At 45.5% G+C, this 19,268-nt stretch overlaps 1 protein-coding gene across 1 annotated transcript; it reads left to right on the top strand.

The window, feature by feature from the left end:
* Nucleotides 1–3,357: 3,357 nt before the first annotated feature.
* LOC134609474 (patched domain-containing protein 3-like) lies at nucleotides 3,358–18,370 on the top strand. Its single transcript, XM_063453146.1, has 4 exons — nucleotides 3,358–4,110; nucleotides 4,546–4,667; nucleotides 5,232–5,377; nucleotides 16,731–18,370. Exons 1-4 carry the CDS (start codon nucleotides 3,358–3,360, stop codon nucleotides 18,368–18,370), a joined length of 2,661 nt encoding a protein of 886 aa, XP_063309216.1.
* The last annotated feature ends 898 nt before the right edge of the window (nucleotides 18,371–19,268 follow it).

Below are 19,268 nucleotides of genomic sequence, written 5' to 3'. Positions count from 1 at the left end.
TATGTGCTGTGGTTGGTGCCGTTGTGGGCTTAGGTAGACGGAACATCCCATCTAGGCGCACAGCTTTAGCCTGTTTGGGCGGTAATAGGACAGCAAGCAGGCGCCTAACGAAGTGTGGCAGGTCTGTTTGGCCTATAGTATCCGGGATGCCTCGAAGCTTAACGTTATAGCGCCGTCGCTGGTCTTCCAGCGTGTTAATCCGGTCGTTTGAAACTCTGTAGTTTCTGCACATCCTCCAGCGCTTGTTCTAGAGATGCTATCCTTGCATCCTGGGTGCAAGTTGAGGCCTCCAGCCTCGTGACTCTGGTGGTGACCCCCTCCACTGCTTCTTTTATACAGGCCATGTCGGCCGCTATGTTGGTCCTGAGTTCCGCCAGCATACTCCTGAGTAAGGAGGCAGTGACTGGCTCCTCTGTAGGGGTATTGGAGGGCTTTGTTTTGGGCGGTGGAGCAGGTGCTATACCTTCTGCGGGATCTATGTAGAAATCGTCCGATGAGTAGGAATAGCCATCATCTCCTGCCGCCATCTTGTCCCATGCGGACTTCTGCGAGCGCCGGAGAAGTTCCCCGATGTCGTGGGTGGCGGGGTCTCGCTCGGCTCTGGGTTTCTTATTTTTCCGACCCATGGTTAGTCCCCGTGTCGGGCGTGGGTGAGTGTGCTCGGGTGGCTTCGCAAAATCTCCCTTTGGGCTGTATTTTGCGGTTTCTGGCGGGGAGCTCCTGGTGAGTGCGACCGCTCTGCTCCGCTGTTGGCTCCGCCTCCCTTTTCTGCATTTTTCATGACTACCTCAGGAGACACACACATACCTGGATTTCCTGAAGATATGCTTTTAACGGATTAGCACCATTGTTTAAGTAGAAGCATTTCTGATAGAGCACCCAGAGATGATGATGTCCAACTTCATTACCTCAAAATTAAGTTGCAGTTATTGAAATCTGCCCGGAAGGGACCTGCCACTGTTAATAACTTTCTAGAACAGCTTTTTAACAACTTCTCCGCAGCTACTGTAGCAAGGAGACAATAACTAAAACCAGTTACACAGCTACCAGCATTAAATCACATTAGATATCATTGGAGTTTCCCGTTTAAGTTATTAGTATATAAATATGGCAAATTATACTCTCTACTCTCCATCAGTGAAAAATGGTTGTCTGTATGCCTTTGGTATTGCTTCTACTCCATGTAAAAATCCACCTGAGGATTAATTGAAGGATTACGGTACCGATGGATCCCAAACTCCCATATTGTGACATACCTTATCCCCTTATACTTACTCATAAAACCTCACAAGGCAGCCACTGCACCCATACATAACGCATGCAGAATTCTACGACATACATAACCATTGCCTTAGTAGACAGGCACCTTAATAGACATCACAGTTTTATGTTGGTATAGTGCTATCAAAGAATGCCTACCCCTTCCCTAGAGACATACAAACTCTACATCCACTAGCCACACTTACTACACCAAAAAATAAAAGACCAATTTACACAACACACCAACAACAACAGAATTAAGAAACTCTTTGAGGACAACAATGGAGTGTTATTATTATTATTATTGCCATTTATATAGCGCCAACAGATTCTGTAGCGCTTAATTGTCATAATTTGCACAGAGCTTTAAAATGTCAAGTCTTACACTACTAGCCAAGCCTTAAAAGTTGCTTGCCACTGCAAGCCTGGAGTGTCCAGGGCTATATTCTTAGTCCCTAGTGGTAAGTGGAAATTGTGAGCACTGATTTGTATTCATATCAGACTTTAAACCATTCAGTGAGTTGGCAATGTGGGTTCTGTATGAGCAGGCAACAGTCCCAAGGCACATGTGAAGGACTAGACATCCTACGGCTGGCAGACTAAATGTTTAAGACCATTGTATGACACAATGGATTCATGAGGTATCCCCTTCTGTACTTCTAAGCCCTTGGATATTTAGGCAAAGGTGGCAAAAAGCACTGTGCCTGCAGTGTGAACCGGGATAGGTCTTGATAAAATAGTACATTAAGACAGTGGACCTGCTAAACAGACCTTAAAGCTATTTTCCTGGTAATAATAGAACATACATACAAAACCTCTAGGCGTCTGAGTATTACCAGATTAAGGCTTCAAGCCTCTATGGGTCCAATCCATAATTATTGTGGTCTAGGCAGGTCACACCTGCAGTTGATTCATTATTGATTATAGGATTTGCATCAAATCTTTGATATCTGAGTTTCAGGGACAGTCCTCACCCAGGCTGTTTTTTCTGCTGCTGATGTCCATATCCACAGGGCATCTATGGAGCATAGAGATATGGGAAGAGTGGGCCTATAATTGCTCCTGTAGAGAGGTAAGTGTTCTTCTTACAGCAGTTTTGTCCCCTTACACTTCTGAGAACCTGCTTTTCATCTTGGTGTCCATAATGTCATCATGGAAGGCTGTTGATCATGGAGGCAAGCTATTCTCTGGTTGAGAGGCTCTTAATATGTCCCTCAGGTCATTGAGAAGCTCAGGTGTACACAAGTATGATCTGTCCGCCTGTCACTTTCCATCACTATGTTTACTAGAAGGTTCTGAGAAGAATGAAATAATGTAGGCTTTTCAGTTCCACATTAATCCCAGGGATTGCCACCTGAACCATGCGTTTTATTAAAGAACTATGAATACAAGACATTGTCAAACGTGAATAGTGTTCACATAAAGAAAAACATATCTAAGTGCATGACATATGCAGAAGTTCAGCATTACATAAAGACAAATCGTGAGCAATACAAATTATAACACCGACTGAGTATATAATAAACATTAAAGGGGCACTATAGGCACCCAGACCTCTTCATATTGCAATGTTTTGGATGCCTCTAGTCTCGCTTTGCATGAGAACATCCAGCATCTTCAACATCCCCATAGGAAATTATTGATCCAATGCATTTATATAAGGATGGTCTAATGTTCTATACACCAAAACTGCTTCATTAAGCTAAAGTTGTTCAGGTGACTATAGTGTCCCTTTAAGGACCAAACTTCTGAAATAATAGGGAATCATGACATGTCACACATGTCATGTGTCCTTAAGGGGTTAAACAAATTCTGCTTTTAAACAACTTCTGCTTTGCAGAATATTGAACATATCCTTCATCTCACGAGTTCACCAGAGGTTGCTATGTAGACAAATATATTGGTTCCAGCATTGTTTAAAATACACTGTTCTACTCTGGGAAATTTATTTACATGTGACTAATGCTATTTGTGTTTCAGATTAGTTGTTCTTTTAAATCCATTCAGAGTGTTGCTTTCACTTTTTAATTGGCAGATCTTTTTCTTCTGATAGTTCTTGTCACATATTTAAGAGGACTTAGTTATTTGAAATTAAGAATGGTTGGATGTCGCACAAATTGTATAGAGAGACCACTCTCTCAGGGATTCCAGCAACTTGGAATAATAGTTGCTAGATACCCCTGGTGGTTTTTATGTATTCCCTTTATTATATCTGCAGGACTCGGTGCTGGTTTTTATTTTTTACCACAAAGACAAGCTAATAATATAGAAAAACAGTTCACACCCATTGGAGGTCCAGCTAAAACCGAACGAGACTTTATCAAGAAGCATTTCCCAACGAATGACTCTGGACATTTTTCTCCTCAGAGGCTCTATACGGAAGGATCTTTTGTCTCACTGATTGCAGTCAGTTTATCTGATAATATATTGCATGTAAATGCATTCAGGGAACTTCTGCTGTTGGATGAGATGGTGAGAAGTTTGAATATCACAAGGTCAGAACAAGGACACAATGTTAACCTATCTTTCCAACAGCTGTGCGCAGAGGTCCAAGGCCCTCGTTGTTTCCCACCAAATCCTCTGGTAGCTGCAGTACAAGATAACCCCGATCAGATAGAGATACTAAATGTGACTTATCCATTGTTCCAAAATGGAACATTCCTAGGAATGTATGTCGGAGGTGTCACATTGGGACCAGAACACACCGTGCAGAAAGCCCTTGCTATCAGATTGGTGTACTATATCAGAGAGGACAGTGATCAGGACAGGCATAACAGCTTACTATGGATCAACCACTTCATTACATCCATCCCATTAAAAATAAACAATTTGAAACTAAAACATATACAGGTAAATATTTTCTTTATAATATTATTACAATAATAATTATTAATGCACATCAATATGTTTGTAGAATAATGTAATTATCAATCAATTAAGTACAATAATGTGCCATTGGCGTTGTTTGATAAAGAATGTACATCACTAAGTTAGATTTTAAACAGACTGGTGACTTTCCTCTTACTATGTAATGACATGCTGTTAAGTGTAAATGAATAAATTCATATAATACGATTTTCAAAAAATTAATAATTCAACTACTTTTAAAGCATTTGTAACATAACCCAATATATTCTTCTGTAACACTCACTGTTAGACTTCTAAACCAAGAAAACAAATATCAAACATAGACTGACTGACTGCATAGAATTATTGAGTTTTTGTGTTATTTAAGAAACACATCTCTATCTCACACATTTTGGTTTTTTTTTTCCTTCACATGAGGTGTCCTATTATACATCTGTATCAATGCAGCAGGAATTTGAAGTGACCACACGATCTGTTATCCCTCTGTACTCAGTTACCTACTTCCTAACAATATTTTTTTCCATCACAACGTGCACAAGGTAAGTATATATCTGACAAGATAAATATAACACGACGATGCAGCTATTGAGAAAAAAAACTGATAAAATACAAACAAAAACAGTAGCAGCTCCAAATGTTAGATTTTTTTTATTTTAGAGAAGACAAGCATGTATTAATATAACAACAGATATAGCCCACTGGTAACAGAAAACACCATAGTTTGCAAAATACAACATGTTCAAAAAGTAAGGTGTGTTCATAAAGTGGTGACAAAATACATATTTTTCCTAAAACTGTTTTGCACAATTAGCTGTTTTGCTAATTGTGCAAAACAGCACCAAAATAATAAATCAAGGATTGATTTTGTGCAAATTCTGGTTGCTGTTTCCTGACCAGTCTTGGGTCAGTCTCAAAGAATAATAAAATATATATATATATCAGGTTCTATCCCAAACATTGTCACCCTGATTAACTTTAAGTAAATCTCAACCACCTTCTATGTTCAACAAAATTATCATCACTGCTAATTCTATACATTTTTCTCATACTAAGTCTTATGTACTCTACATTTATATTATCACATATTCATCCTAATGTTACAGATTTGACTGTGTGAGAAACAAAGTGTGGGTCGCCTCATTTGGAGTCATTACATCTGGCTTAGCCGTCCTGAGCAGTTTTGGGTTACTGTTACTTTGTGGGGTCCCATTTGTTGTTACTGCAGCCAATGCCCCATTTCTTATTTTAGGTGCTTAAAAATATTTATAAAATTATAATTTTATCACATGACAGGAGGCTTCGTATTTGCCTCCAGCAGCACAAGTCAATCAGAAAACTTTAAACCAATCAGTAACCAGCATCACATCCATATATAAAGCCCTGACAGTCACATGATTTCCTCTTTCTTTGCTGCTTCCAGCCAAGGCACAGGTCAGAGTATTATGCTCTCAAATGCTTTCTGTTTATAGTGCAATTCTAACTTGTATTTATACCTTTAAATTTCTACTGTACACTGTGTCTTTAACCCCCTGTCTGGGGCTTTAACCTGTCCCTCTATTATCCCTGCTTCCCCTCAATCCCCTTCTCCCTGGACGGTCCGTTTTTTGTTTTGTTTTTTCATCCACACTACCCTGGGGTTTTCCCTTTCAGGGCTCTGTTGTGTCAGGCTGCTTGCCTGAGGACCCTTGCGATTCGCGGCATTTTACCGCGATCGCGCGGGTCCAACCGGTTTGTTTAGGGTCCAGGATGCTGGAGGGTGGATGGGGGGGCACAAGGGGGTGCCGACCGGTACCGTCGGGCCGCGATCGCGGACGAGATCGCGGACCGAGCGGGAAAATTTACGCGCGAACGGCGGCCATCTTGGATCTCGCGATACCGCGAGATCCTCGGCGGCCATCTTAATTTCGCCAGTTCGTGATTCCCACGAACTGGCACTAGGTTTTTTTAAAGGTAAAGTGTAAAAGTTTTGGATGCTGTTGGAAATGAAAGTTTTTTGCCACTTAATATATATGTGTAAAACTAAACACACTTCTCACTGCAGTTAACCCCTGCAACTCTCTGCTAGGGCCACTGCAGTTAACTTACCTTCAAAATTGTATTGCACATCAGGCTAAGCACACTTCTCACTGCAGTTGACCCCCGCAACTCTGTGCTAAGGGCCATTGCGGGTAACGTATCATTGGGATTGTATTGCACCAAACCAGGAACAACTCCCATCAGGCTAAGCAAACTTCTCACTGCAGTTAACCCCCGCAACTCGGTGCTAAAGGGCCACTGCGGGTAACTTATCATTGGGATTGTATTGCACCAAACCAGGAACAACTCCCATCAGGCTAAGCGCACTTCTCACGGCAGTTAACCCCTGCAACTCTGTGCTCAGGGGCCACTGCAGGTAACTTACAATTGGGATTGTACTACACCAAACCAAGAACAACTCCCATCAGGCTCAGGCTGCACTGCCCAATTGGATGATCACTCACAGAAGGCAATGAGGATTGATCCACACGGGTGAAAACACCAAAGAACTATCCGGAAACCATTACAAATTTGTTTACAAAGGGTGACCACCACGCCCAATGAGGGGCTTATAACGAAGTACGCACAATCCACAGTGGCAAAAAATTCCACAAAATTACATACAAGACATACAAGACAAATTACACAAGGATGACTCCTTACAAAAGCGTACTGAGGTCTTCGATACCTCCCATTACCGGGCTTACGTCCCGACCATTACCGGGCTCCGTCCCGACCATTACCGGGCTCCGTCCCGACCATTACCGGGCTCCGTCCCGACCATTACCGGGCTCCGACCCGACCATTACCGGGCTCCGTCCCGACCATTACCGGGCTACGTCCCAACATTAATGACCGTTCACCCCGGTCGATAGGAGGGTGACCCCTCTACAGACCACTAGTCAAATTCCTAGTGGTACTGAGTACATGGTACCTGGGTGTCCCCCAGTTGTACGTGGAAGCCACTGTGTAGTTACATACGCACTGACGTATAAACTGTCTCCCCACAGAAGGGAGAAAATCATGCTACCATGGTGTCAGACACTCCTCCATCATCAACGGTGGATTTCCAGGCCATGATCACTGCCGCGGGGTCGGCTTCGGGAAAAAGGCTTTAGTCAAAAGGATGACGCAGACAGCGCCGGAGATGGTGGACACCACACCTCCATCAAGAACAGAGGATAAGGAACCTACACAACTTAGGCAGGAGACATGGGCGTCCAAACACCAATGGATGGGCTCCAACACAACCCTTCCAAGAGGTGAAGGGAATATACTGAGGAAGCGGAACCGCCAGTCCAAGGCATGGACCGCTCCCCTCCACAAGACCCTCATCAGAGGATGAGGAACCATTATCACCACCGTCATTAGAAATCATAGACGAATGGAGGGCAGAGGACTCGCCCTCGGAGGAGGAGGACTGGCAAGACATACCTCAAAAAGTCGGAGAACCCAGCCAAGACCCGGAATGGCTAAGGACATGTAGATATTGGGGTCTAATCCACACGCCCTAGGACGGGCTGATAACCACGGAGTACGATCTGTTACGGTATGCCAGACCGGAACACAATGGATACATGTATGTCGACAGCACCAAGAAGGAGAGCTCACGGTGCTGCCAAAGCCCCACAGTACTATATCCATTAAGGGTGACCCCTTGGATAATTTGGAGACTACCATATCTCCCCATACACGGGCTTACGTCCCGGCATTTCTGACCGTTCATCCCGGTCTTATTGAGGGCGACCCCCTCCTCAGACCACTCGCAGGAAATCTCTAAGTGGCACTGATGGAAACAATTCTGGGGGAACCCCAGTTGTACGTGGAGACCTACTAGTGGCAATAAATGTATTACCGTACCTGACACCTGGTTAGGTACCCCAGAGCCCGGAAGAGGGTCCCAACAGACCATAAAAGACATACATACATGGATGACCCCCTACGCTGGGTGACCCTAAGCTAGTCTTACTCCGGTGCTAGTGACATAGGTACGAAGGGGTGATCCCCCGCGCCCTTGTCTAGGGCTTCTACCTTCAGAGTATGTTCTGGCATTGTATGCACAGACCAGGGTACACTACAGGCATGTGTTCCGACACCTCTATGTTTTAATTAGAGGATCAGTACAACCTTCCCTTAACCGAGAAGGAGAACTCACTATTCCGCCAAACTCCACAATTCTAGGACATATAAGGATGAACCATTAGATTATACATAGGGAGGCCTTCAAGTCTCCCATACCCGGGTACATACCGGCCCTACGGAGGGTGTCCTCATTCTCAGGCCACTACCCAGATACTGCGAAAGCGGTACCGATTAATCGAAGTACTGGGTGACCCCGGTTATACACAGAGGCACACTGAGTGACTATAAGCGTACTGTTGTACGCCCCTGACTCCACAGAACGAAAGGGTATGAACCAACAGATTGGATTTCCTTCAATTCACCGACCGATTTCCAGGTGAAGATTAAAACCGCCAGGGCAACTCTGGGGGAAGAAGTCCTCTCCAAGAGGCTGACTAACAAGTCGGGCACCTTACCACCTAAACACCATTGGAAGGGCCCAACGCGACTTCCCCAAAAGGGAAAGAGAACACCCCGACTTAGCGGAGCCGTCTCTCAGAACGTCCTGCACATTGAACATCTCAGACTCCATCATCAGGGGACGAGGACTCCATTCCCCCCCTTCTCTGGAGATCATAAGAGAATGGAGAGCCTCCATCGGAAGAGGAAAAGCGACAGAACCCACCTAGCAAGAAAAGTTTCCTTTGACACACTGGACAACCTTGGTTGACTCGCGTACCACCAGACACCCAGGATCATCCGAAAGGGGTTTGCCGGAGCACCGGGCACACCTTGCCAACCTTCGGCTTAGGGGAAAAGAAGTACGAAACAAGCTCAGGATGGAATGCCCAGGTCATCTAGGAATGAACAAGATAGTCCTCAACAGGGAGCTCGGTGTCACTGCAGGGATATCTATGTCCCGATCAGACCGAAGTCCACGTAATAGTAGTAAAGAAGAAGACAGGAGACTCTCCCCCAATCATCAACATAGGCCAACCCAATGGTTTTTGGGACGTACCGACATCTCAAGAAGGAAGGTATACATCTATTAGGAGACCTACTCCTCGAAAGGATTTTGCAAGGTTAGATTTGAAAGGACACTTACCTATTGGTTCACATAGTACCTCAAGAAGTTTTGGAAGCTGGTCAGGACGCACGGAAGAGCACAGTTTCTGGAATTGTTGGGATTCATAGTGAACAGAGAGGAGTCGGTTCGGTTCCAGTTCCGAGTAACTACGTACCTCTACTTCGGAATAGATTCCACCCTAGACGGATTGCACCTTTCCCGCATCAACGATAGCGACTTTCGTAAGGAAATTCGACGGAGATGGCGGAAAGGCTCCATAGTACCTTGATTATTTCCCAGGACCACTTCACTACCGGGCCAGACATCGACTGAAAACTCACTGCATAAGATCCGGGCACACCTATGAAATTGGGATCAGAATGGCAAGGACTTCGATAGTACCCACTACAGAGGTAGAGGAGCTAAGCGGGACACCAAGAATGATTGTCTTTAATTGGGATCATCCTCTGCTCCTTCAGTTTTAACTTGCCTTCGGGCAGATCAAGGGGAGAACATCATCGATTGATAATGTAGGAGCGGCTAGAGTTGGTGGATTGATGTCTTCCAAGGGAGACTGGTATGTCAAGGGACTATCGCAGCCAACTAGAGTCATGGGACTCATGGACAACAGGTATTCCCCGAAATAACTTATCCACATGGAACACTTGGAATTCACTGGGGTATGGAAAGGGACTACGATCTTTTTTATTACCCCTACCTACCTCGAGGTTGAATCTGTTTCATAAATTTCGCGAAGGGCCGATCGGAACGATCCGACCGATCCATTATCGGGATACGTTCCCTTATTTCGACAGCGCGTAGTACGATTCACGACACTCCGGTCGATCAAGAACTTTTGATAGGCCGTTTTCCGCGGGGTAGCATACGGTCCAGAACCACGAGCAAAAGTATCACTGTGGTGAGACTTCGATTGGGTTTTTCGGAACTAGTCAGATAACAATAACCTACCCCTCCGTCAGCCATAATCACGTTACGTTAGATTTGTTTCGTCGGGTATCAGATATTCTGGAGTTCGACGTAAATGTTTTTTCGGTATCACCAGAAGGAAGGACCTCTACGGTGTCTCGTAGAACTAAATCCTTTTTCGCGTCCGTATTTTACCCTGTTCCCGACGGTTTACCAATCTTTGTGCAGTTATAGCGGTGTTTTGTTGTATGGAGATCCAGACAACACTTAGATTGACACATTAAAGACATCTGCTGGGCTTATACCAACCATACAAGCCAGTTACCATGAACAATCCGTATATTTATTTTCGTCAACCACACGCGCATCCTTTTCACTCATACCAAGCTTTAAAAATGCAAAATACGAAGCCTCCTGTCATGTGATAAAATTGTAGATTATGCTAACGTAGTGTACCTATAATCTTAATTTTAATAATGACAGGAGGCGAGTATTTTCCCTCCCTGTTTCCCTCCCTATACTCTGGGAAATTCTAATTTTCTGGTTATCATTCTCAGTCTAATTATAAGATTTGGGATATTTCAGTATATTTATGGGATGCTTATTTGATTGACGGGTGTTACAGCCGTGGCGATTATTTAAGTATACTATGGTTGTTTAATGTTGCAATTTGTTAACGTAATATAAATATAGATGCATATAGTACTGGTTTTTATGTGGACATCAGTTGGGTTCCATCACCTTTCACGTATTTCTGTTCTTTTCAGAGTAACCATCATAAAGATAAAAATCAAGATAAAGCTGGAAGGTTTTTCAAGTCATGTTCCAAATTATGTTCTACACGTTACTCAAGACTGTTATTCGAATTCCCTGACGCTATAATGGACTGTTTTCGCATCAAAGAAAGAGGAAATCATGTGACTGTCAGGGCTTTATATATGGATGTGATGCTGGTTACTGATTGGTTTAAAGTTTTCTGATTGACTTGTGCTGCTGGAGGCATAAAGTAAAGGAAGTTATGCAAAATACTCGCCTCCTGTCATTATTAAAATTAAGATTATAGGTACACTACGTTAGCATAATCTACAATTTATAAATTACCAGCAAAAGGGTTGAATTACTAAGAACTAGGTTACTTTTGTAATTACTTATGTGTTTTTGAGATAGACATTTCTTGAAATACTTAAAAATAAAAACCCCACAATAGTATAAAATATATAATACATAAAACACCAAAACAATGGTCAAGAATCATAATGACCAATCAACAATTGTTTTTATTTATTTAAGAATTGTATATGGTATACAAAGGTAAATAAACAAGGTACAAGTGTACAGGGGAAAATAATAATAAATCATGATGCATTTACCCCCCCCCCCCCCCCTTGTCCCTGTCAGAATGGGTTAAAACTTACCTTATTTTCAGCTCTCCACGGGTCTGCTGGTGCTGGCCCCGCCCCCTTGGTGACATCATCAAAATCGCCAAAAACATTGGATTGGCTAAAATCGGCAAGGGTGCGGGACCAAACACCGTTTTGGCCAATCAGCACCTTCTCACAGAGATGCATTGAAATAAATGCATCTCTATGAGGAAAATTGAGCGTCTCCATGCAGAGCGTGGGGACGCTGAATGGCAGGGCTGCCTACTGTGCAGCCCTGAGCCAGGAAGCCCCTCCAGTGGCCATCTGAGGAGTGGCCACTTGGAGGTGTCCCTAGGGACAATGTAAACACTGCCTTTTCTCTGAAAGGGCAGTGTTTACATTAAAATGCCTGGAGGGAGCTATTATACTCACCAGAACAAATACATTAAGCTGTAGTTGTTCTCGTGACTATAGTATCCCTTTAACAAGATATTGTATATGTTACTTCTGGTAAAACATTGCAATCTTTTAAAATAGGTCAAATTCAAATAAAATTCCGCAATTGCTTAATTCCTTTAACCATTATAATATTCTTTATTTAGGTGTATCAAAAAAAAAATACTTAATAGAACATTTTTGCCCTTGTCACTAGTCATTGTCTATAGTTGCAATTAAACGGTAACTCCGACCAAAAAACTGTTGTTTCAGAAACGACTGCTTTTAATTAGAGTAACCTTTTCTAAGCTGGTCTGCCGCTTACCAAAGTTAAAAAAAAAAAAAAAAAGCTAAAAGTTACCTCCGTTCAATTGCCGAGTTCCCTTTACTCCTTGGCTGACATCAGTCCCTCTCTCTGGAGGGGAGGGGATCGGGGAGGACAGACTGGGGGGAGGTTAGGGGTGGCACTGAGGTGGGGGCTGTACTGCTGTTGACTGTCTGGCGCCAGCATGCTGTGCATTTTGCCTAGAATTTAATTACCCAGCCCAGAACAGGGCTACACTTCGGCAGCTACGGGGTTAAGGAGTAGCTAAGTGGCTAAGCTCTGCAGGGGCGGACTGACCGGTCGGGCACTTCGGACATGGTCCGAGGGCCCGGCCGGGAGGGGGGCCCGCCATCAGGGGGCCCGCCCGGCCGCCCCTTTAAATGCTGCAGCCGCCTGAGCGCTCTCTTAAGAGCGCTCAGGCGGCTGCAGCTTCTCACCTCCCCTCCTCTGTAGCGCTCGCCAGTCCGCGGTGCCCGGCCGGAGTGATAGGAAGGTGCACACTGAGTGTGCACCTTCCTGTCAGTCCGGCCGGGTACAGGAAACAGAAACTCCTGTTCCGCGCGGAACAGGAGTTTCTGTTTCCTGTACCCGGCCGGACAGACAGGAAGGTACACACTCAGTGTGCACCTTCCTATCACTCCGGCCGGGCATCTGACCGGACAGCAGCTCGGCCACGCTACAGAGGTGGGGGGGGGAAATGAACGGAGTGGGGGGGGAATGAAAATTAACGGATGGGGTGGGGGAGGAAATTAACGGATGGGGTGGGGTGGGGGGGGAATTAACGGATGGGGTGGGGGGGGAATTAACGGATGGGGTGGAAAATTAACGGGTTGGGGGGAATTAACGGATGGGGTGGGGGGGGAATTAATGGATGGGTTGGGGGGGGAAATGAACGGATGGGGTGGGGGGGTGAAATGAACGGAGGGGGTGGGGGGGGTGAAATGAACGGAGGGGGTGGGGGGAGGTGAAATGAACGGAGGGGGTGGGGGGGGTGAAATGAACGGAGGGGGTGGGGGGGTGAAATGAACGGAGGGGGGGTGAAATGAACGGAGGGGGTGGGGGGGAAATGAACGGAGGGGGTGGGGGGGCATGAACAGAGAGGGAGGGGGTGGGGGGGCATGAACAGAGAGGGAGGGGGTGGGGGGCATGAACAGAGAGGGAGGGGGTGGGGGGGCATGAACAGAGAGGGAGGGGGTGGGGGGCATGAACAGAGAGGGGGGAATGAACAGGGGGGGAAATGAACAGAGGGGGGGATGAACAGGGAGGGGGGGAAATAACAGGGAGGGGGGATGAACAGAGAGGGAGGGGGGGGAAATGAACAGAGAGGGGGGGAAATGAACAGAGAGGGAGGGGAGGGGGGTAAGAAGAAATGGAGGGGGTGGGTAAGAAGAAAGAGGGAGGGGGTAAGAAGAAAGAGGGAGGGGGGTAAGAAGAGGGAGGGGGGTAAGAAGAGGGAGGGGGGAAAGAAGAGAGAGGGAGGGGGGTAGGAAGAGAGAGGGAGGGGCGTATGAAGAGAGAGGGGGGTTAGGAGAAGAGAGGGAGGGTGTAAGAAGAGAGAGAAGGGGGTAAGAAGAGAGGGAGGGGGTAAGAAGAGGGGGGTAAGAAGAGGGGGAGGGGAGTAGGAAGAGGGAGGAGTAAGAATAGGTGGGAGTAAGAAGGGGGGGAGGGGGTAGTAAGAAGAGAGTGAGGGGGGAGTAAGAAGAGGGGGGTAAGAAGAGGGGGAGGGGGGGAGTAAGAGGAGGGCTATTGCCCCCTCTCCTGTCCGCAGGCACCGTGCGGGCAGCCGGCAGGGGAGGGAGGAAGAGAGGACCCGGGAGCTCAGCCTGCAGCTCCTCTGGGTCCTTCTTGCACGAGCACAGATCGTTGCCGCGGTTACCACGGCAACGTTACGGCTCTTGCGAGAGTAAACTCTAGCCCTGGAGCTACGGGCTAGAGTTCACTCTCAACACTGTGACCACCAGGGATTCCTGGTGGTCGCAGTGGTGAGAGTGAACTCTAGCCCCATAAACACACTGCCCCCACACACCATACACATTCACACACTGCCCACCATACACCCACACACACCATACACATTTACACACATTGCCACACACACACATACACTGCCCACCCATACACACACAGCACCCCAATACTAACATTGCCACACACATACACAGCCCCCTCATACACACATTGCCCCACACACCCTACACATTCACACACTGCACCCCCTCACACACACTGCACCCCTTACACATTGCACCACTGCTCCTATACCCTACTACAGCCTCATATCCCAGCAGACCCCAGGTAAGTTGTCAAACTGTTCTTAAACGGTTTGACTACTTACTCTGAAAGGGGGGTCCGGCCCTCCTGGCACCATAACGACTACACAGAGCAGTAGTGGTTATTGTGCATGAATTATTTCTTTAAATAATCTACAAGTGCCCCAGTAGCCAGCAAGCCAGCCAGCCCACAGGCCGGCCAGCCAGCCAGCCCACAGGCCGGCCAGCCAGCCCACAGGCCACCAGTTAGGCTTACAGCCAGCAAGCCCGCAGTCTGCCAACCGCGGCCAGCAAGCCACAGCCAGCAAGCCAACAGCCTGCCAGCCGCAGCCAGCAAGCCATCAGCCTGCCAGCCACAGCCAGCAAGCCCACAGCCTGCCGGCAGTAGCCAGCAAGCCCACAGCCTGCCAGCAAGCCCACAGCCTGCCAGCCGCAGCCAGTAAGCCCACAGCCTTTCAGCAAGCCCACAGACTGCCAGCCAGCAACAGTAATTAAGGTAAGAGGAGCTAACTTGGCCTAGGTATCAGCAAGCTATGTTGTGTTGCTATATTGTGAATAGGAACCAGAGTGTTGGAGAGACCCCCCTCCAGGCCCCATTAGACTCCATTGTAGTCTCTAATGGGACCTGGAGGAAATTCTTTTTAACACACTCTCTAAAGGACACTGAGATAGCCTCTGCTAGAAAGACCCCCCTCCATGGCCCATTAGCCCTCAATTGTAGTCTCTACTGGGGCCTCGAAGGGATTATTGCACTTTTGTTCCTTGTGTCTAAAGATTGTGTAGGGTGTGGCTGGGGCGATGCATGGAGGCGGGACATGGGTGGCGCTTGCTGCGGAGTATGGGTGGGGCCTGTAAGGGGGCCCTTGATTTATTTTGCCCGGGGGCCCTGAGGGTTCTCAGTCCGCCCCTGGTTATACACCCCCCTCCCTCCCAGGACACCATGACCAATTCTAAAATGGCCTTGATTCTTGGAGTAACCAAGAGTGAAGTCAAGCATCTTGGGTTGCTCTTCTGATGCCATTTACATGTGTATTGCAAATATTTTGCTATGGTTAATATCTATTTTGTATTTTTCATTATATCAGTATTACTTTCTCCTCCTATTATATCTACAGCAGCAATATGTGTAGTTGTTAAACATTTTCCATAAATAACAATAAAATCTTTTCTCTGGTCTTCAAAAATGTTCTGGAAACTAGCGTATTTCTTTTGTACATATGATAAAAAATAATAAACTTTTTTTTAACAACCGTATTTTTCGCTCCATAAGACGCACCTCACCATAAGACGCACCTAGTTTTTAGAGGAAGAGACCCAGAAAAAAAATATTCTGAACAAACTGTCCCATAGTGTTTCTTACTATGGGACAGTTTCTACAGAATATTTTTTTTCTCCCCTGTCCCATAGTGTCCCCCCCTCCCATAGTCTTCTCCTCTCTCCCATAGTCTTCACTCACCCCTCCCCATAGTCTTCACCCACCCCTTCCCCATAGACTTCATCCACCCCCTCCCCATAGACTTCATCCACCCCCTCCCCATAGTCTTCATCCACCCCCTCCCCATAGTCTTCATCTCCCCCCCTCCCCATAGACTTCATCTCCCCCCCTCCCGATAGACTTCATCCCCCCCTCCCCATAGTCTTCATCCCCCCCCTCCCCATAGACTTCATCCCCCCCCTCCCCATAGACTTCATCCCCCTCCCCATATTCTTCTCTCCCATACTGTCCCCCTCCCCTTGTCCCATAATTACTTACCTGTCTTGTAGCGTTGGCCGGCAGCACAGGGCGCACCGCGGTACTGGAACTTGAATTTCATGTTCCGGTTTCCGGCGGGACTGAAAGGAAGTGCGCACTCAGCTTGTGCACACTTCCTTTCAGTCCCGCCGGAAACCGGAACATGAAATTCAAGTTCCACTACCGCGGTGCGCCCTGTGCTGCCGGCCAACGCTGCAAGACAGGTAAGTAAAGCTTCATATTCGCTCCATAAGACGCACAGACATTTCCCCTCACTTTTGAGGGGAAAAAAAGTGCGTCTTATGGAGCGAAAAATACGGTAAATGAATAAAACGTTGAGCTAGTATATAGATAGCCATTCTGTCACTCTCTTTATTCTTTACTCGGCTGTTTTGATTTATTTGTATAGGTGTTGGGGTGGATGATATGTTCATCATGATTTCAAGCTGGCAGCAGACAGACGTTATGAGTTCGGTTGAAAAACGAATGGCGAACACATATAAAGAAGCCGCGGTGTCCATCACTATAACAACTCTCACAGATGTCCTTGCATTTTACATAGGAATTATGACAACTTTTGGCTCAGTGCAGTCCTTCTGTATTTATACTGGAACTGCCATATTGTTTTGTTTTATCTATAACATAACCTGTTTTGGAGCTTTCTTGTCTCTCCATGGCAGACGAGAAGAGAGTAATAGGCATTGGTTTACTTGCATAAAGGTAAAGAAACCTGGTGATGGTGAGGGGTTTTCTCTATACAGAGCATGTTGTGTTGGGGGAGAATATGACAGGGAGACAAGTAAAGAGATAGAACATCCAGTTACTGGCTTTTTCCGTAATAAGTATGGACCTTTCATTACAAACATCTGGACCAAGGCGTTCATTATAGCATTGTATTTTGTGTATGTAGCCAGCAGCCTGTATGGCTGTTTTCAAGTGCAGGAAGGAATTGATTTACGCAATTTGGCCACCGACAGTTCTTATGTAATTCCATTTTATGATAAAGAAGATGCATACTTTTCAATATTCGGTCCAAGAGTTATGGTTGCCATTACAGAAGAAACCTCATATTGGGATTCTAGCGTTCGTAGTAAAATAGAAACTTGCATGGAGGCATTTGAAAATAACTCATTTGTCAACAAAAGTTTTTCTGAATCATGGTTGAGAGTCTACGAAAAATTTAAACCGGGTATAGATGACAAAAATGATTTCATTGCAAATTTAACTGAGTTATTCAGGGCTTTCCCAAACTATGAACAAGATCTATATATTAACTCAAACACCATAAAAGCCTCTCGTTTTTTCATCCAGACTGTTAATGTAATTACCGCAGTTGATGAGAAAGATATGTTAAACCAACTCCGTGAAATAGCTAAGTCCTGTGAAGTTCCAGTACTGGTATATAACCCGATATTTATATATTTTGACCAATACGCAGTTATTGTCCAGAACACTGTACAAAATATCCTTGTTGCTGCTGCTGCTATGTTTGTTATCTCAATACTTTTAATTCCAAACCCACTTTGTGTACTCTGGGTGACTTTTGCAATCGCCTCCATCATTGTTGGTGTCACTGGTTTCATGGCTTACTGGCAGGTAAACCTGGATTCTATATCAATGATCAACCTTGTTATATGTATTGGGTTCTCGGTTGACTTTTCAGCTCACATTTCATACGCTTATGTTTCTAATGGTAGCCCAAAAGCTAACAGTAGAGTAGCAGATGCTTTGCATTCATTGGGTTACCCCATTTTACAGGGAGGTTTATCAACTATCTTGGGCGTCGTTGTCCTTTCAACAGCAGAAAGTTACATCTTTAGAACATTTTTCAAGATCATATTCCTTGTTATCACATTTGGGATGCTCCATGGCTTGGTTTTTCTTCCAGTGTTTTTAACCCTCTTTGGAAATTGTGATAGGAAATGCAGAGACAATGCAACAGGGAACAATTCAAATAACATTTACGCAGACGCCACCAATGAATCAAATAGTACTAAGTGTTCAGATTTACAACCACGCGCAAAGGACAATGGCAGCCATATCAATTAAACCAATTATCGTTCACTTTTTATTTGTTATAATTCTGATTTGTAACCATGGCGAAAGAAGTGAAATGTTGAGTGGAGGTCAAAAGTTACCTACTCTGATGGCATCACTTTTTAAAAACTGTACCCTTCAATGTCAACCATTTTAAATGAACACGCCAAGCACTATTACCAGAACAATTTTCATTAGTGGTAATGGTCCCATTAGTGCCCTGGTGCTTCCCCCACTCCTATCTTAAGAGTCACACTGTTTTTGAACAGTGCAGTGCAGGACTAGCATCATTGGCTTCAGTTTAGTGGTTTCAGGCTCTCCGGTGTTAGGAGTTTGAAGGGTTATTGGTCAAGTGCTCACACCTCTTATGTCTTCGGTAGTTTCCTAAGATTGCTATTAGTGCTGCAGTAGCTGTTATACAGTGTGCATCCCTCAGTGAAGTCTTATGATATAGAGTGTACATCACTCAGTGCCATCCTATGATATAGTGTGCATCACTCAGTAGTGTCCTATGATATACAGTGTGCATCACTCAGTGCTGTCCTATGATATACAGTGTGCATCACTCAGTGCTGTCCTATGATATATAGTGTGCATCACTCAGTGCTGTTCTATGATATACAATGTGCATCACTTAGTGGTGTCCTATAACATAGAGCAGGCATAGGGAACCTTTGGCACTCCAGATGGTTTGGACTGCACCTCCCATAATGCTTTGCCAGCATTATGGGTGTAAGAGCATTATGGGGGATGTAGTCCACAACATCTGGAGTGCCGAAGGTTGCCAATCCCTGATATAGAGTGTACATCACTCAGTGCTGTCCTATAATATAGAGTGTGCATCACTCAGTGCTGTTCTATGATATAGAGTGTGCATCACTCAGTGCTGTCCTATGATATACAGTGTGCA

Source organism: Pelobates fuscus, chromosome 4, assembly GCF_036172605.1.
Source record: "Pelobates fuscus isolate aPelFus1 chromosome 4, aPelFus1.pri, whole genome shotgun sequence".
Taxonomy (NCBI): domain Eukaryota; kingdom Metazoa; phylum Chordata; class Amphibia; order Anura; family Pelobatidae; genus Pelobates; species Pelobates fuscus.
Note: the sequence above shows the minus strand (reverse complement) of the source record. Positions and strands in the feature narration are given on the sequence as shown.

Coding starts and splice junctions, on each gene's coding strand:
- LOC134609474 (XM_063453146.1), top strand. CDS start 3,358: ATGGTTGGATGTCGCACAAATTGTATAGAGAGACCACTCTCTCAGGGA. Junction 4,111..4,545: donor TGAAACTAAAACATATACAG/GTAAATATTTTC, acceptor CCTTCACATGAG/GTGTCCTATTATACATCTGT. Junction 5,378..16,730: donor TGCCCCATTTCTTATTTTAG/GTGCTTAAAAAT, acceptor TTATTTGTATAG/GTGTTGGGGTGGATGATATG.